Consider the following 17,460-nt stretch of genomic DNA (forward strand, 5'->3'; position numbering starts at 1 on the left):
CACGGCAAGTTAGTGCTCTACAAGGAGACAGGGCTTGTATGGTTGGCTTCGGTTACCTGAGATGCAGTGGTTTGCTTTGCTGAGCACTGGTTTGGTTTGGGAATGGAGATGCAGGGCTGGTTCTTGTGAGGCCCATCAAGCTCAGAGAAAGATGATTTCAAAATGCATTATGAGTAGGATAATGCAGCCACGTTAACACAACTTTGCAAGGCCTCTTTCGACCTTGGTTAAAGCTGTATGATTGAGCAATGATTGAGCAGGATAAAGTACTCACTGCCTGTTCTTATCATCTTGAGGTTTTGGCTAAAAGCCCTCAAAGTGGTGGGAGACAGAGGTTTTGCTCCATGACCCTGTTCTTCCTTGAGATCGTACTCAGGGCTGACGGGACATGCTGTATCTATCAACCAGAGCCTCGAATTCTTGCTCTGTGGCAGCGAGGGCAAAAAGTTTTGGCACACACACACACACACACACACACACACACACACACACACACACACACACACACACACACACACACACACACACGCACAGATCTGGCAATAATCCAACAGGCACATCAATCACCCTTCTCAAGGTCAATGCCCTATCTAGAGCTGCGTCTTTTTTTCTTTTTTTTGGCGTGTTACCCATGCTCCACCTGTTAATCGAGGTTCTTCAGTAATAACTTGTTAGCTTTCCTGTAATCTTTGTGGCAAACGAACAGAAAAGATCCCCTACCACACACGTAACCCTGATTCCCCTGCCTCCCCTCTCACATTGGCAGAGGAGTCTGTGAACTGTCAGTCAGAACATTACTCATGTGAGCTAGTAGATGGAAATGTAGAGGTTTGTTTGCTTTTTTTTAAACCCTCTTTTAAACAGGAGATATTTTTACGAAGACACCAGAATTAACTAATAAGTTATAGACACGTATACATATGACAATGGTTTCAGTAGAGAGACACAAAAAAAGGGGGGAGGAGGGGAGAGTGATTGGTCCAAGTTCATTCGGTTATTGATAGGTTAGCAGGAGGGGAGGGGAGCAGTTTCCTTCCGGAGTTTGGTTGACCTTAACAATCGACAGGCTGCCCTCCAGAAATCAGAAAGCATAATCTACTAACAAGGACCATGCAGAGCTCTCAGGGCCACGGCAGTTCAATTCGAAGGACGAAGGAAAAGAAGCAAAAGAAGGGACGTTTCTGAATCTGCAGAGGGGGTTCTTAAATTTGAATGAATTCTCATGCGGTGCCACGGCCTATAACGGTCAAAAGCACAGTCTATAACGTTAATTTAGAATTTAATATCAACATTTTTGCAGCAATATTTTATCTTTTGTATTTCTCAATACAAATGAAAAGTCTTTTGAGCTTATAATTGATCAAACTATGATCTTTTCTGGGGTCTTTTGTTATAACTGTTTATTTTCTTATCTTGGTTCCACACAGTGGCTGAAGCGTCAGCGCTGACACACTAACATCCCGTGTATTTTTGCTTTTCAATAACGAAAATCCCCCAGACTTTTAAAATATCAAGTCTGGAGGAACACATGCACCACTTTAATGGGTAACGATATTGAAACGGTTGACAGGCCCTTGTTTCGTTATGATTTGCTAAGCTATGATTGGATGGGATGGCACTCCTGTATGGGAGAAGTTTAGTGTTTGGTTGGCCCCATAAGGATAAAGAGCAGGCTATGAATTGGGGAAACCACGGATGACAAAATGCCATCAACATTCCCGATTTCCTGCGTCCAAGGCATCACCACATCAGTGGCTGTGAAGAATCCCCAGCCCCAGTGACTAAACAATTCACTGTCTTTGTATTGCACAGTCACTCATTGTGTTGCCAAAGCTTGGTCCCCTTCACATCCACAGGCCTGTATCTCTGTATCTCTGTATGGCTGCAGCTGACCTCCTCTCTTTAACCCCTTTGCACCCTTCTCCACACAGTATGAGCATTGTAACAATGAAGGAGATCTTAAAGTTGACTGCGTCTTTTTCTTCGCTGTCAGTGTGGGATTGACTCACTTTCCTGTCATCATTCCGGAATTTGCCCCGGAGATTCCAGGAAAAACCTTCAGAGGTGATTTGGCATGAGTGAGCAGTTCTGGTGGCAAGGGTGACCACAACACTTGCGCTTTCGCTCGTGTCGTCGTTTCGTTGCCAAAAGTTCTGCTCAGAGACTCGGGCTTTTGTCCTCATCGGGATTTATTGCATGTGTCTCTGCCAAACTGAGCCTCTCTCTCACTGATATTATCTTTAAAGCTGCCTAGGGCTGAATTATTGAATAAAGAGAGACATTAATGTAATTTTGCGGCATTGGGTCATTTGTTACATTAGAAAGAAAGAAAGAAAGAAAGAAAGAAAGAAAGAAAGTGTACTTTATTATTGTCAGTGTGAGAAAAAAAAAGGCAGTTTTGTCACTTTTCTACAATTTATCATTTTGAAATTCTTTACAGGTGATAAAGTCATGCAGGCTGTGACGAGCAACTGATTTTGCATAAGCACTTCAGTTAAAGTTTCACCTTTTGACGGTGTGTTTAACACATTAAAGGTTTTACTTTGACCCAGATTTTACCTGATTGTGAATTTCCCTAACTCTTCTTAAGTCTTTTGAGTGCTTGACCTTACTGTAAAGTAAAACTTGAACATAATAGCTTTTAAATGTATAACTATTAGCTATTAAAGGAAGTTGCGATGGGACTCAAACTCCAATCTTCAAATCAAAAGCTGGGAGTGTGTTACCTCCACTGCACCTGTCTCTATATCTGGATTCTCCTTCCACCGCAACCTTTTTGCCATTTTAAGAATTTTTGCATGTGTCATTTGAAATTGTAGGAAAAAAACAGACTTGTTTCTACATTAAGGGTAGTGATCAACCAGTTGAAAGCAGCTGCACAAGAGAAAATGCATCAGCATGAGATTAGTACACTGGAAAACAAATAAAGAGCTGCAGGAGAGAACGAGATGGAGAAAGCTGGCGAGAGTGGAGCACAGGAGCAGATGCTGAGAATGCGGCCTGGTCGATAAAAGCGATGGAGTTACTCCTCTGCACTCTCGGGTTTCTCTGGTTGACCTCTACGAGTGCTGATCACTTTCTGCAGCAGAACAGTCACTCACACACACACACACACACACGCAGAAAGACGTGCCCACACGCAGGCACTCTCTACATTCATGGGTGTGTCTAAGGCATGTGTGCAGAAGGAGTAGATGGGTTGCATACAGTAGGAAGTGAGCCAGAGGCCAAAAGACAGATTGACAAAACAAGAGTAACAGCATTCTGCAGTATTTGAAGGGCATTGCTTTGTTTGTATTTGTAACAACTATTATAAAAATAGTTGTGGTTCATTTAATGAATAATGAATAATATACAAATGTCTTTTCAGGTTTTGATGTGCAGGGATTTGTGGTTGTTATGGCTGCAGTCAGGTGGAATGCAGTTACAGAAAGGCAAACTGAGCCCCTCCTGTCTTTTGTGACTAAATCATAAGTCAGGCTTTAAAGTATACGGTGTTGAAACTGCAGCAACACCTGTTTGCACGAGTCCGCAAGCGGTTGGAATGACGAGTTCAGCTCAGGTGTGGCTGCACACACACAAACAAGCACACAGCTGCTGTGAACACAAGCTGCATGCACAGTCCTGCTGCTCTTATATAGTACTTATGTAAAGGGCACAGACCAACAGGTTCTTATTACACGCTTAATGTGCACAAGAGCCTGGATTTCCTGTCACAAGTGAATCACTATCAGACAAAGCAAGCAAGACAACTCTGGTAATTTCACTAACAGCCAGATAATGCTCAACAATAAATATAATAATTGTTTTGATAATTCAAAACCGACTGAGCCTGTCATTTTGACGTCTCCGCAGCTTTCAACTTTTATAGTTTTAATGACAGGTGTGCCGTGCTCTTACCGGAGGAACCCCCTGGTTTAAACTGTGAGACAAATAATATCCTGTATGCGATATATATACCTAGCATTTACAATAAAGATTAAAAATACACTGATAAAAGATGGGAGGGAAGACAAATAATGCCAGTGAAGCAGCTTCCCTTTGCCACCATTGCCTTATATTGAAAACAGCTTATTATTTAAAGCTTTGTGCAGATTAAGAGTGCTGCCTGCTTACACAAGAGTGCTCATCATCCACATGAAAACTGAAAATAATAAGAATGATTAAAACAACATTAAAAAACTTCTAAATCAGGGGTGTCCAGCTCCAGGCCTCGAGGGCCGGTGTCCTGCAGGTTTTAGATATCACCCTGGGTCAACACACCTGAATCAAATCATTAGTTCATTACCAGGCCTCTGGAGAACTTCAAGACATGTTGAGGAGGTAATTTAGCCATTTGAATCAGCTGTGTTGGATCAAGGACACATCTAAAACCTGCAGGACACCGGCCCTTGAGGCCTGGAGTTGGACACCCCTGGTCTAAATGATCATAGGAGGGACTGACAGAAAAGGAATTGCCCAGTAGGAATGAGTAAAAGTGTAGCCAGATGTAATGTGGGGAAAAGACTGAAGGATAAAGAGGAACGATGGAGAGAGGACATATTTTTAGCCGGACAAAGCAGCTCTCTGTCATGGGACGGTGTCTGATTTTGTGTGAGCGTGCGCACGTGTGTGTTGGAAAGTAAAGAAAGTAGAAACAAACACGCTATGGTGGTAACGGTGGTGGTGATGGTGGTGTGTGTGTGTGTGTGTGTGTGTGTGTGTATTCTCTATGGTGTGGTACCTAGTATTGAAGAGGGCAGGAAGCAACATGATATCTTGTAGTGATTCACCAGAAGCCTGTTTATATGTATACTATTTCTTAGGCACTTCATCCACTCATAAAGGTATAATATATCCACCAGTTTAGCAGCAACCCACACACGTATAATATAACTGGCTCTTGTTTTGTTTTGTTTCTGTCATCCATACTTTTTCCTTTACATATCAATGAGAGCAGGATGCCAGATTTACAAAGTCTTGTTAGCTATCAGTACATATGAATGGGATAAAAAAAAAATGATGATACAGACTTTCCAAAAGTTATTGAACTGGATGGATGATGAGCCTCAAGTTTTTAGAGCCTCATCTGTAAATCTAGGTTTCAGCTGTCTCTGATGCTACTAGATCTCTAGTATTGTGCAACTCCCCATAAAGCCACAAAAAAGCACTATATATGCAAAGTTTCCAAGATCTTTACAGTTTGGCTTTAAATGCAACAAGCAAGATGAGTTAGTATATGGAAGCGTGAAGACCAGGGATGTTGTGGCTTTGGCAATAATACTCGAAAATGGTTTCAAGTAAGTCGTGTTAAGTGAGTTAAAGCACCGGAAACAGAAGCATGTGGCTTACTGAGCTAAGCAGGAGGCAAAACTGGCAAAGAACCAACAATAACAAGGTAACACGAAGACAAACAGGCATCTGGGCTGCTTGTAAATACCTAGCAGGGTTAAAAAAAAAACTGCACACAAAACAAATGTTTTCGCTGTGTGTCAAGTGTCAAATGAGTACGGCACTGAGAATTACATTTACAGCTCATAGGCTTCAGGTTAATGGGGCACAAGTGTCATCCTAAGACAAGTTAGTGAGAAAAAGCTGTGGCCTTAAAGGTTAATGATTAAGAATCATCGACGTAGATTTGATGTTCAGTTAATTGTTGTTACCATAAAGTGCTTCCTCAAATTTCCTTCAGCTAAAATCCCCGCAGCAGCTCAGCACATCGATCTAAGTTAGCTCTCATTAAAAATGTTTTCGCCTCATTAGTAAAAAATGGATGCCTTGCACTCAGCGGCTCTCCTGAGGTATTTAGAGCCCTCTGAAACCAACAGCCTGATTTCCTGTCCATGCTGTGAGTAACTGTAAGTAAGTGACAGGCGAGGATAGGTTTCCGCATCCGCGGCGAGGAGCGAATGTGTCTGCTAATGGTTGGAGGAATGTGGGCAGGACTGGATGGACCAACTTGCTCTTACCATCGTTAATGGCTCCCTGGGGAGAGGGGAGGGTGGAGGATGGGGTATGACCAAGTGTTGTGGGAGTACTTGTTGTGTTTGTCAGCATAATAAGTATTTATTGTTACACTTGCTGTGGTGAAAAGAGGCAAAACAGTAAAAGTAACACAGAAATATGTGATCTGCCAAGTTACCATTTGTATCTGTAGCTATATTTAAACTTTGCAAACCATTTTCCGGTCACATTGCTGTGCTGGGAATGTCCTAGTCTGTGGAGTATCAAACAAACTGCTACTATTTATGAAAAAACAACCTTGGTCTGGATGTGTTTGCTGCTGTTTTTCTTTTCCAAATAAAATCCTTTGATTTGATTTCATTAGAAATGAAGTTAATTCTTGAAATTCATTTATGTTGTGAGGTCACTTTTAGCGTTTCCGATTTGAGCAAAAGTGCACTGACCCGAGCTGCAGCACAGTTAAATCTGTTTAAATCAATAATTTAATTTCAAGAATGAATAGGTGAGTTTGTGTCATGCGTTGCTGCTTGACAAACTCAGAGTTTAAATCTCACTCTGCATTTCCTCTCAGTTTTTATAGAGGAAGCAGAAAGTTGTATTTCTATTTTTGGAAATAAGAAGTGCCCTATCTTGTGTTAGCAGACCGCAGATGTGTTTACCAGTCCTTCTACTGAGATATAATTTACAATTACTGTTACACAATGCTCAGAAGACCTTGTGTAACAGCTCTCAGTCTATAAATGGGGTAGTTTCGTATTAGTACACATTTAAATAAGTAATTGCCCCGTAAACCTAATAACTGGTTGTGCACACCTTGGCAGTGAGAAGTTCAATCGAGCATTTGTGATGACTGACCATGAGTTTTTCACATCACTGTGGAGGATTTTTGGCCCACTCTACTTTGGAGAATTGTTTTAATTGGAGGGTTTTCCTGCATTAATGGGCTGTTTAATGTCATGCCAGATCATCTCAACGGGATTTAAGCCCAGACTTTGACCACGTCATTCCAAAACCTTCATTTTGTTTTTGAGCTACTCTGAGGTAAACCTGCTGATGTTTCTTGGATCATTGTGCTGCTGCATAACCCGAGTGAGCTTGAGTTTCAGGGAATAAACTGATGGCTGGACATTCTCATCCAGGATGTTTTGGTAGAGAGCAGAATTCATCGTTACAGCAAGTCATGCAGGTCCTGAAGCAAAAAAGTAGCCTCAGACCATCAGACTACCACCACCATGTTTGACTGTTGCTCTGATGTTCTTTTTATTAAATGCTATGTTAGTTTTATACCAGATGTAACAGGGATCAAGTCTTCTAAAATGTTCAACTTTTCTTTCATTCACAGAATATTTTTCCAAAGGTTTGGGGATCATTGAAATTGTTTTTAGGCAAATGTGAGACAAGCTTTTGTGTCCTTTTTGGTCAGCAGTAGTTTCCTCTTTGGAGCTCTCCCATGGATGCCATTTTTGCCTCTTTCTTAATAATAATGCATACTTTAATGATCCCCGTGGGGAAATTACTCTCTCTGCATTTGACCCATTCATTCAGTGAAGCAGTCGGCAGCCACTAAGCAGGCGTGTAGGGACGATACCTTGCTCAAGGGTACCTCAGGGTAGCCGTTCAGTGGATTTGAACCCCTGACCTTCCAATCATGGGGTCACCAGTCTACCTACTGAGCTATCCCTGCCCTTATTGTTGAATCATGAACTCTGACCTTAACTGAGGCAAGTGAGGCCTGCAGTTCTGTTGTTCAGGGTTTATTTGTGACCTCCTGAATGCGTCTTGGTAGGCCGGTCTCTCCTGGGAAGGTTCACCAGTTTTTTAACTTTTCTACATTTGTGTATAACGGCTCTCACTGTTGTTCACTGGAGTCCCAAAGCCTTAGAAATGTCTTCGTAACTCTTTCCAGACTGATAGATGTCAATGACTTTGTTTCTTAACTAATCTTGAGTTTAGATTTGTTGAATCAACAGGTCTGGTAGTAATCAGTGCTGTTTGTGGCTTAACCCAGCTTTCCAAAAGCTCTGGTCATCACAGATAAAATCATTATTTTAAAAAATACATTTTAAATTTACTTGGGTTATCTTTGTCAGATATAAAATCAAATATTAAATCCAATATAACATTTGTATGATGATCTGACAAATGTGACAAATATGAAATAGAAACCTAAGACATGAGGAAGTGATGAAAATATTCCATGACACTGAAAGAAGGACAGAAGAGGGAAAAACTGCATTTTTTCATTATAATTTTTGAAATGAAGCATTGATATTGTGTCAGTACTGCACATGATAATGTGTAGATTATGTGTAGATTATGATATTAATTATATAATATAATATGTATATAATATTATGAAGTAGATTTTTGTTCCCGTAATGGCAAGACATGCAATAAAAGTTTAGATGAATTTCAATCATAAATAAAATATATTTTTTGATATTTCTTAAGTAATTAGCTCTAGCCACAGCACAATCACAAAGATAAGGGAAAGGAAATACTGGACTGACGTTCAACACAGGGACGGCCTTCTGAGTATTAAAACTGCCAGCTTTCTCTTTTTAATGGTAAATGATCCAAGTGGTCAAAAATAAATGTTTAACAAAACTGTGAATGTTTTAATTTCCTGTTGCTGTTCTATCTTCACAAAACTCAAGAATTTCTCTCTGTGCATATTTGTCCTTTACAGGTCAGTCCACCACAGGGTCTCTATTTACTTTCCCCCCCACTACCATTGATGACTTAACATATGAACCCGTACCAGAGGTCCCCACAGACAGCAGCAGCACCACCACCACCACCACTAGTGGTGATTCCCAGCAGCAGTTCTACAAGGGTCTGAATGATAAACTCATCCCCATCTACTGCTCCATCCTGGCAGCTGTTGTTGTTGGATTAGTGGCCTTCATCATCTTCAAGAGGTGAGGACTAAGCAGGAAACACACTGAAAAGTAGACATATTGAGCAAAATGCCATCTCAAGGTACCTGATGACCCACTGCAACTACAAGAAAAAAGCAGAGTTTCAGAAACTTCAAATTTTGGCATCTGTCAATGTCATAAAGCCTAAATCATAACTAAAACCTGATGCTCATTTATGACCCTCATTCCCAAAAATATGGCACACTGGGTAAAATATAAAAACAAACAAACCCAGAATACAATGATTTACAACTCTGATCTCAAATTAGAGGTGTCACCTCTTCTTTTATAATCAGTCTGTAAATGCATAAATGAGAGAGGAATTTTGTCCCATTCGTGTATGATACAGATTCCATCTGCTCAGTCCTGGGTTATCTTTGTTGTATTATTTTTATTCCCTTCATGAGACTCTAAGTTTTCAGTTGGTGAAAGGCTTGGACTGCAGGCAGGCCAGCTCAGCACTCAGACTCTTCTACTATGAAGTCATGCTGTTTTAATAGATGCAGTGTGCTGTTTAGCATTGTGTTTCTTAAATATGGAAGACCTTCCCTGAAAAAAGACGCCATCTGGATGGGGGCATACGCTGCTCTAAAGTATTTATATGCCTTCCAGCACAGATGGTGCCTTTCCAGAATGTACGTCGCCAGTTCCACAGGCATGAATGCCGCCCTCTTACCATCAGACTTTTCTACTGATGGTCCCTCTCCTCTTTAGTCTGGAGGATGAGGCATCCATGTTTTCCAAAAAGAATTAAAGAATTAAAGAATTACAGAACAGTTTTTCACTTTCCTTCAGTCTATTTTAAACTAGCACAGAGAAGATAGCAGCATTTGTAAGTCATGTGTCTTTCTCAAATGCTTTAAAGCATTCACAATTTTACCTTTTGGAATATAAGTCTGAGTTATAAAAGACAGCTTCTCAGTCTTGAGGAGAAAAGCATCACTCAATTCACCTCAGTTACGCTACTGGGTTTGGGGCGAATGAGGACTTATATGCATTGTCATCATCTGATATGTGCAGAAATGTAGAACGCACCTATTCAGGTCCTTTTTTTGGTTCGCTACATATGTGTGCTACGGTGACAACCTAACCTTACTGTACCTGGGAATAAAAGCTGATAGGAAAAATAAACGCATTAGTCTGAGTGTGCAGTTAGGTATGAGCTACAGAAATATTTGGAAAAATCATATCTGATTAAATTTGCCCTCATCTACTTTAAAACAATGCTTGGTAGGGATGGGTACCGGTATCCGGTGCCATTATAGCACCGGTTCTGACATAAACGGTAGTAACCAGACCGAAAAGCAGCGCACATTTCGGTGCTTTATTTTCCTGAAATGTCATACACTTTGGATTCCAGCCAATCATTTTACCTTTGCAAGCGTAGCAGGCGGGCCCAGGTACGTACGTTCTTTTAGAGCAGAGCTACAGATTAAAAACGCTCAAGGCGAAGCGGTCAAAAGTCTGGCTGTACTTCACAGCAAAAGAAAGTGGGAAACAGCTAAACATGAGAGGTTTTTGGACAAGGTTTGTGTTCTTCATTCTTTAAGCACCGGTTTGAGCACCGGCACCATTTCAAAAGTACCGGTTTGGTACTGGTATCGGATAAAACCTAAACGATACCCATCCCTAGTGCTTGGAAGCTATGGCCACTTGGATTAGATTATCTTCTATTTCAGGGTGAGCCTCAAACACACTAACAGCATTTTTGTTTTGCTTTTGTTGGACATCAACCATAAAATTTATGTTGAACGGTCAGTGTTTTGACACAACTTCCAGGAAGAGATCTAAAAGTAGCGGGAGCGTTAATGCTAGAAGCAGTTGAAAGGTGCACAGTTAGATGAAGTGGAATCGAATTTGATATGGGTTTGTAGTTTTTTGCCCCTCAGCCTACAGAATCTACTGAAAATCTCAGATGAATTTGAATCTCAGCGACCTTGACCTCAAGGTCAAGTTTCCTCAAAATCTTGTGAGAGGTTAGTGCAGAAGTCATCTGTGCTATGATGAGATCTGTTATGTTTTACTTTCATATTTACTGTAGAATAAATGGCTACATGAAAATGGTATCATTCCAAGAAATGGCTGAAAATGTTTGGGTTAAAAAAATAATATTAATAAGATTTTATTAAAAGGGTAATGAGACTGGTAAACACTATGTCCAGCGAAGACACGAATAACAATAGAAATAAAGGAGCTAAATTCCGGTAAATGAGAAAAACACCCATATTGCAGCCTTATGGAGACACACAACAACACAGTAGGCCTGCTCTAACAGTGTACGTGAAAGATACTCATACTGAACCCATACAGTTATAATCCAGCTGCAGCTCACTGATTATATGCTGTGTACGTAACATAATTTAAAAAGAGGAAACTTGTTTGTGTGTTAACAGTTCTGGTATGATGAGTCTCTGTGCTGATTTGTTCACATACAGGTGGAACAGCTGCAAGCAGAATAAGCAAGGAGCCAACAACTGCACCCCCAACCCGAACCAGACCCCGTCACCCGAGGGGGAGAAGCTACACAGTGACAGTGGCATTTCTGTGGACAGCCAGAGTCTGCAGGAGCAGCAGGGCCAGAATCAGGCACAAACAGGTTAAAACTCATCCACAGTATAACGACACAGGGGCCGCTGTCATAGCGCTGAGAAACACGATAGCCCTCATTTATCAAACTAATGTGCTTAAACTGGGTGTAAACATATGATAAGTCTGATGGACAGCAAACCAGAAATTTGGGTTTCAGTGCAAGTATATAAACCGTAGGCTGCACCCTAAACAGTGTCAGTGTCTTACGAAAAGAGGCCCACCCTCCCCTCTCTCAGGAAAACTTACTTACTGTAGCAAATCAGCAGGAGAGGATTACAACAGCGATGAAGCCTTCAGACCTTCAGTGTTGTTTTAGCAGATCAGGTCCTGAAAAGCCTGTTTATATTTGGAAAAACACAATTAGAAGTAGATTTGATATCTTAAAGTGTAATCTGTAGTATTGGGACCAATGATGGATTCTTTTCTTGTAGTTCATGCAAAGCAGTTACTTAAAATGTTAATGTTCACTTCTTGTAAGGCGCACCCATAGCCTGCACAGGCTTATTCAGTTTAGAAGCAGGTCTCTCTTGTAAATGAGACATTGAGTCTCAGTGAGATTACCTGAACAAATAAAGGTTAAATGAAAATAAAAAATAAATAGAGCTTAATTAAAAATCAGCCAAGGAAACCATGTGATCTATTTTTAAATCACATAGAGGTGAACAGCTGAAGGCATCAACTCTGTTAGTCCCATTCTCATAAGTGGAATATCTCTGAGTACATTTCTTTGACCCTGTAAACAACCATTAGACAATTGACAGAAAATTCTTTTTTTTTTTTACACTGGATTGTTTATTGAACCTTCCGACAATAAAAATGTATTATAATTACTAAATCTTGCATTTTTTGTGCATTTTTTTTCTACATTGATGATGTAGAGGTCTCAGAACCTCACAAGAACTAATGTATCAAATATGATACGTGTCGCATTACAAGGTTAAATTCGAAACAAACCTTTGCTTTCTATAGTTTGTATGCAGACTGTGCAGATTTGTCAGATTCTTCTTTAATGGGGATTAAATGAAGAAAATGCTTCTTGTTCTGAACTTATTCACCTTGCTCTTATATGTCACGGTTTTGGGACTCATCACTTGGACCTGTGCAGTAATAATTATTTCAATCAGGGATTTGACGGATGAGGATGAACTAATTATCATATGGAGTTCAAAGATCAAAATCATCAAAGCCTCACAAAACTTTCAAAATCATAAGAAATTTTACACAAAAAGCTCATAGTAAAAAAATGAAGTGATGTCAGAGTGTCATCATAATGTTTTCTGTCCTATTCAACACCATACACTATGTCAGTCTGGCTGTACAAACTGCAGTTTGGCTGCCAGTAAAGGCATGAAACCATAAATAAGTCATTTTAGTTTGGCAAGCTCTGGGAATTTTATTAATGAGGCACTCCTGAGATATTGTAGGGCAATGAATTTACTTAAACCGCAAAAGCCATCTGAAATATACAGACCGCTTTTATAAATATTAAAGAGTGAAGTCCCTTGCTGCCGGAGTTATTATTGCACAGGACAAAGTGATGAGTCCTAAAACCATGATCTGTCAGAGCAAGGTGAATAAGTTGGGAACAAGAAGCATTTTCTTCATTTAATAGCCATTAAAAGTGAATCAGAGCTTGTTGTTTGACACTGATATTGACAAAGAATGTACTGTCTGCATAAAAACTATATTTAGAAAGTAATCCGATTAGTAATGATGACTCACAGTCCTGTAGTTATTTGTGAACAGCTGCCATCGCTCTGTGGATCACATCAAGTGAATAAAATATTTTCTTTGTTCAATAAGATATTATGCTGTTATCTGTGTGCTTAAACTTAAATAAAAATGCATAATTGTGTTTGTTTTTTTCCTTTTGCAGTCGTCAACATCGATGAAGAGCCTTGTTTGCTTCTTCCCCTCCACACCAGAGAGAAAGTGGAGAAGCTGCTGTTTAGGGCTGCGGACGGAGAAGACTGCGACCACATGCACGACAGCGACTGGAGCAGCTTGGCGGCTCTTCTCGGATACGAGGAGGAGCGGATTGCGACCTTCCAGCAGGAAGAGCATCCGGTCTGTGCCCTCCTGTCTGACTGGGCGGGAAAGGACTGTGCCAGCATCGAAGCTCTGTGCACGGCGCTGCGCAAAATCAATCGTGAAGACGTCGCTCAGAGCCTGGTGCTCAGCCCAAGTGCCGCTAAAACAACAGCCACTTCTGTAGTGTGATTTTTGTTTATTTTTAAAGCTCAACAGTGATTTCACATGTTAACACCTGAACCTTAAAATATTCCTCTGTGGCCTCCTATTCCTCTACGCTATATTCACTTATGAAGCTACCAATCACAGTGATGATCCAGTGCTGTGAATCCAGAAAAATCATGTCAAATTAAGGGATAATACAGGGAATCAGACAAACACTGACAGATAGATATCGCTATGTGAAACCAAATCTGCATTTATCCACAAAATATACAGCAAATTTGCAAAGAAAGAAGCTTAAAAAACAAATGTCTGTAATTACTCCACTGGATATCTACCTGCCTGAAGTTAAGGTTTTTTTTAAATCTTGACTCTTATTCTTTCTCCAGTTTGGTCCTCTGCATCTTTAATATTATCTTCATCCAGCCATTGCTACCCTTTCATAAGTCTGTGTTGTACTTTCCCATCTCTGCTACCAAAGATTTTCCTCAGACACTAACTCACAAGTTATATTGTTTTAATGCCATGTTTAAGTACACTGTTTAAATTTAAGTTGACAAATGGCTTGAACCTGTTACTCCTACTGGACGAGGCCTGCATACCACTGAATGTCTGGATCTTTGCAAATGTGACAACCTGAGGAAGTGATGTTTGGATACATTTCAATGAACTTGTTCCCTTTCCAAAAAAAAAGGAAGGAAAAAAAAACTTTTACCGTCCTTTTAAATATTTGTATTAGATCTAAGAGATGGAGCAGTAGCGTTTATCTCAGTGTCAGCTTCCTCTTAATCGGCTTCTGGACTCCTTTTTTCCCCCAGCAAGTGCTAGCTGCCTGGACTTTGGGGCTGACTGTGGGGCCAGGTCACTGATGGAGGCAATGTGACTCCAGCCTGTGTGCTCAGACCTGTCTACCTAACAGAAACTCAGAGAGAGACTCCATGCTGACCCAGAAAAGGGAAAGACCTAGAATTCAAAACATAAGTAACAACCATGTATACAATATGTAGATATGCAGGCAAATGCACACGCCAGATATAGACATACTTGAAATAGATACCCAAATACAGTATCTAGGTTTGCATGCATGTAGTGTACATATACACACACAAACGCATACACAGTTAGCTCATGTATGCATTTACAGTCTTGTTCATAGTACAGGACACAGAAATGATCAGATCCTGCCATATATGGTATGGAACATTGTGACAAAGGGACCATATACTGTTTGTTGTCATTAATAGTAGCCAATATTAGATATCTGTGTGCCTAATTATGTTAACAATTATATGATTTGTAATTTGCGCTGTAGATAATGAAACACTGCATTAACAGTAAACAGCATGCACAAAGTAGCAACTCATTGTCAGCCAGTTATCCGGTAAATAAACTGCTGTAAATGATTAGGAAGCAAAAGAAAAATGACAGGATTTTCAATTTTTTCTCTTAATTTCTCAGGGTGTCTCATTTAACTGTGATATTACATTTATTTGATTTGTTATAGCACCCTACAACTAACAAAAACACAAAGGAGACTGTGTTTATCCAGGGCAATGATTCTCGCAACTGACAATCCTTCAAACAGACTAATAAGACAGAGAAAGAAAAAAAGAAGAGGGTGTCTAGTTTCTTCTTTGTTTGGGAACAATGACCTCCGGATAAAAGGCAAGTCAGTGGAGACACAAGTTGAAGGATGTGGGATGAATTCAGACAAGGGCAAGTGGAAAAGTTTTGGATTACTTAAATGTAAAGGGGAAACCCAGGAATCGGCAGTTGCATTAATTAGACTGTTTAATTGTATGCATTCATCTCTTCAGTGCATTATGCGCTCTCTGCATTGTGTTTTGTTCTGCCAGCTTGGTTAGGATTTATCAAAACATATTCAATTTTGTGTTTATGTTGATATTTAAAGCTTCAACTCTTTGGATTTTTTTTTCATTGGAGAATTTTTGAAGGATTAATTAGCTTGCTACATAAAATCCTCGTCCTCACCAACCTCAGTTGCTACTGAGTACAGATTGTCACTAATCGCTAGCATACTGAGCTTCATGCTGTAGTGTTACTTTAAATGAAGGTATTCTCATTACTCTGTAAGGGTTGTTGTATTTAATTCTCAAATAACAACTGTACATGGTATTATATTTCTGTTTTTGTCCTATAGATTGTAGCACTTAAATGTGTAATCATGTATTTACATTTTGCATCACAAATGCCTTTCCAGGCGGCTAATGTGATTTTTGCTTTTAGCTATACTGTATTTTTTTGTAACTTGTAAATATTATTTTTTATTGATTTCAATTGTAAATAATTTGTCTTTTTCTACATTTTATCTTAGTTAAAGCCTGGAAGTGGCCACTGTATAATACTTGTATGTGAACAGGACTATATTACAATTCTAGGGCTGTTGACAAAAGGAACAAAAGAACAGCCACGCCTCATTAAGGCAGTTAACAAATTATTCAGTTCTACTAACATAAAGAAAAAGACTAAATTCAATCTACATTTCATATAGTTCAGGATTAAACAGATTCTAATGCTCCAGTTAGACACCCAGCCAAGTAACCCTTAGGTTAAAGCATAATTAAAATAATAAGCTGCAATATCATTCAAAAGATTAGATTTTAGGGACACTAAAGAAACAATACTAAAACGAAACAATGATATAACATTTTTATCCCCTTTCTTGCTAAGAATTAGATGCCATGAGCGATACAATGGGTGTTACTATATGGAATGTAATAAATGAAGCTACAAAGACAGGAACAAGTATTGCCTCTGGGAAAACCTAAAAATAACTAGATTCATTGTTGCAGGAGGTTGTGCACCATACCGCTTCAGCTATTATCTTTAGACAGAACTAGACCAGTCAAGCCAAGCTCCTTCAATTTCTATCACACATTTAAAAACAAACTTTTCATGTTTTCAATTCAATGGAAATAGAAAGAGAGAAATGCAAAACAAGCTAGCGGTTCCAGTTCATGCTAAGCCACTGGTTCTTAGACTGGCAGCCAAAGTATCCACCACATACAGTGAACACATTAAAATGCAACAAATACAAAGTCAAACAATGTCACATGATATACAATATAGTTGTACACATACCTACAAAAGGAAAAAAAAACATCAGTGGCGGGAAAACGTCCACGTCTGCGTCTACACATTCCTATTGATGGTTTTAAATTTTACATAAGCTGCATGTTTGTTTGTTTAACTTTAGGCCTTTCTGCAAATTGAACAAAATGTAGTTGAAATACTGTCTAGAAAAATAAACATGGCTAATGGTAATCTACGGTACTTTTCTTTGTTATTGATTAAACTTGTGAGCTAAGCTAGCTGCCTGCTAAGCTAAATCAGCTGTCTGCTAGCTGTAATAAGATGAGAGTATTTTGCCTTCCTAAAACATTTAACGGATTATTTAATTAAAAACCATTCTTCCTAAATAAGTCATTAATCGATTATATGTAATTATCAGTTATATATAATCGGTTAATAATCTGTTATATTAACCACTAACCGATAGTTGTACCAATATTCATAAATACTATTACATGTGTATATGTGATATACTATTGCACTGCATAGGTTATATATCATAAAGGCACATCTTTCAAGGGGGGAACTAGGCTGATAGAGTGATTTAAGCCTCATTTGTCTTGAATGTCTTAAAAATTTGCACCAGCTCATTTGCTAATGTGAGAGTTAAAGCTCTTTGCCTAAAACCTTACAAGCTTTCCTGACCAATAACAAAATGTTTCACACGAAACTGTCAATATAAACTTTAATCTGGTAAATTAAGTCTTTTTCTTCTTGGAAA

The 17,460-nt window shown here is 39.4% G+C and overlaps 1 protein-coding gene across 1 annotated transcript in view; it reads left to right on the plus strand.

The window, feature by feature from the left end:
* ngfrb (nerve growth factor receptor b) overlaps window positions 1-14,709 on the plus strand; it is a 33,437-nt gene extending 18,728 nt beyond the window's left edge. Inside the window, exons 4-6 of the mRNA XM_026163027.2 lie at window positions 8,633-8,864; window positions 11,300-11,460; window positions 13,330-14,709. Coding sequence (XP_026018812.2) covers window positions 8,633-8,864; window positions 11,300-11,460; window positions 13,330-13,673 — 737 coding nt within the window. The 3' untranslated portion in view covers window positions 13,674-14,709. The remainder of the gene's footprint in view (window positions 1-8,632; window positions 8,865-11,299; window positions 11,461-13,329) is intronic.
* Window positions 14,710-17,460: the final 2,751 nt, after the last annotated feature.

This window comes from Astatotilapia calliptera, chromosome 8, assembly GCF_964374335.1.
Source record: "Astatotilapia calliptera chromosome 8, fAstCal68.1, whole genome shotgun sequence".
NCBI lineage: Eukaryota > Metazoa > Chordata > Actinopteri > Cichliformes > Cichlidae > Astatotilapia > Astatotilapia calliptera.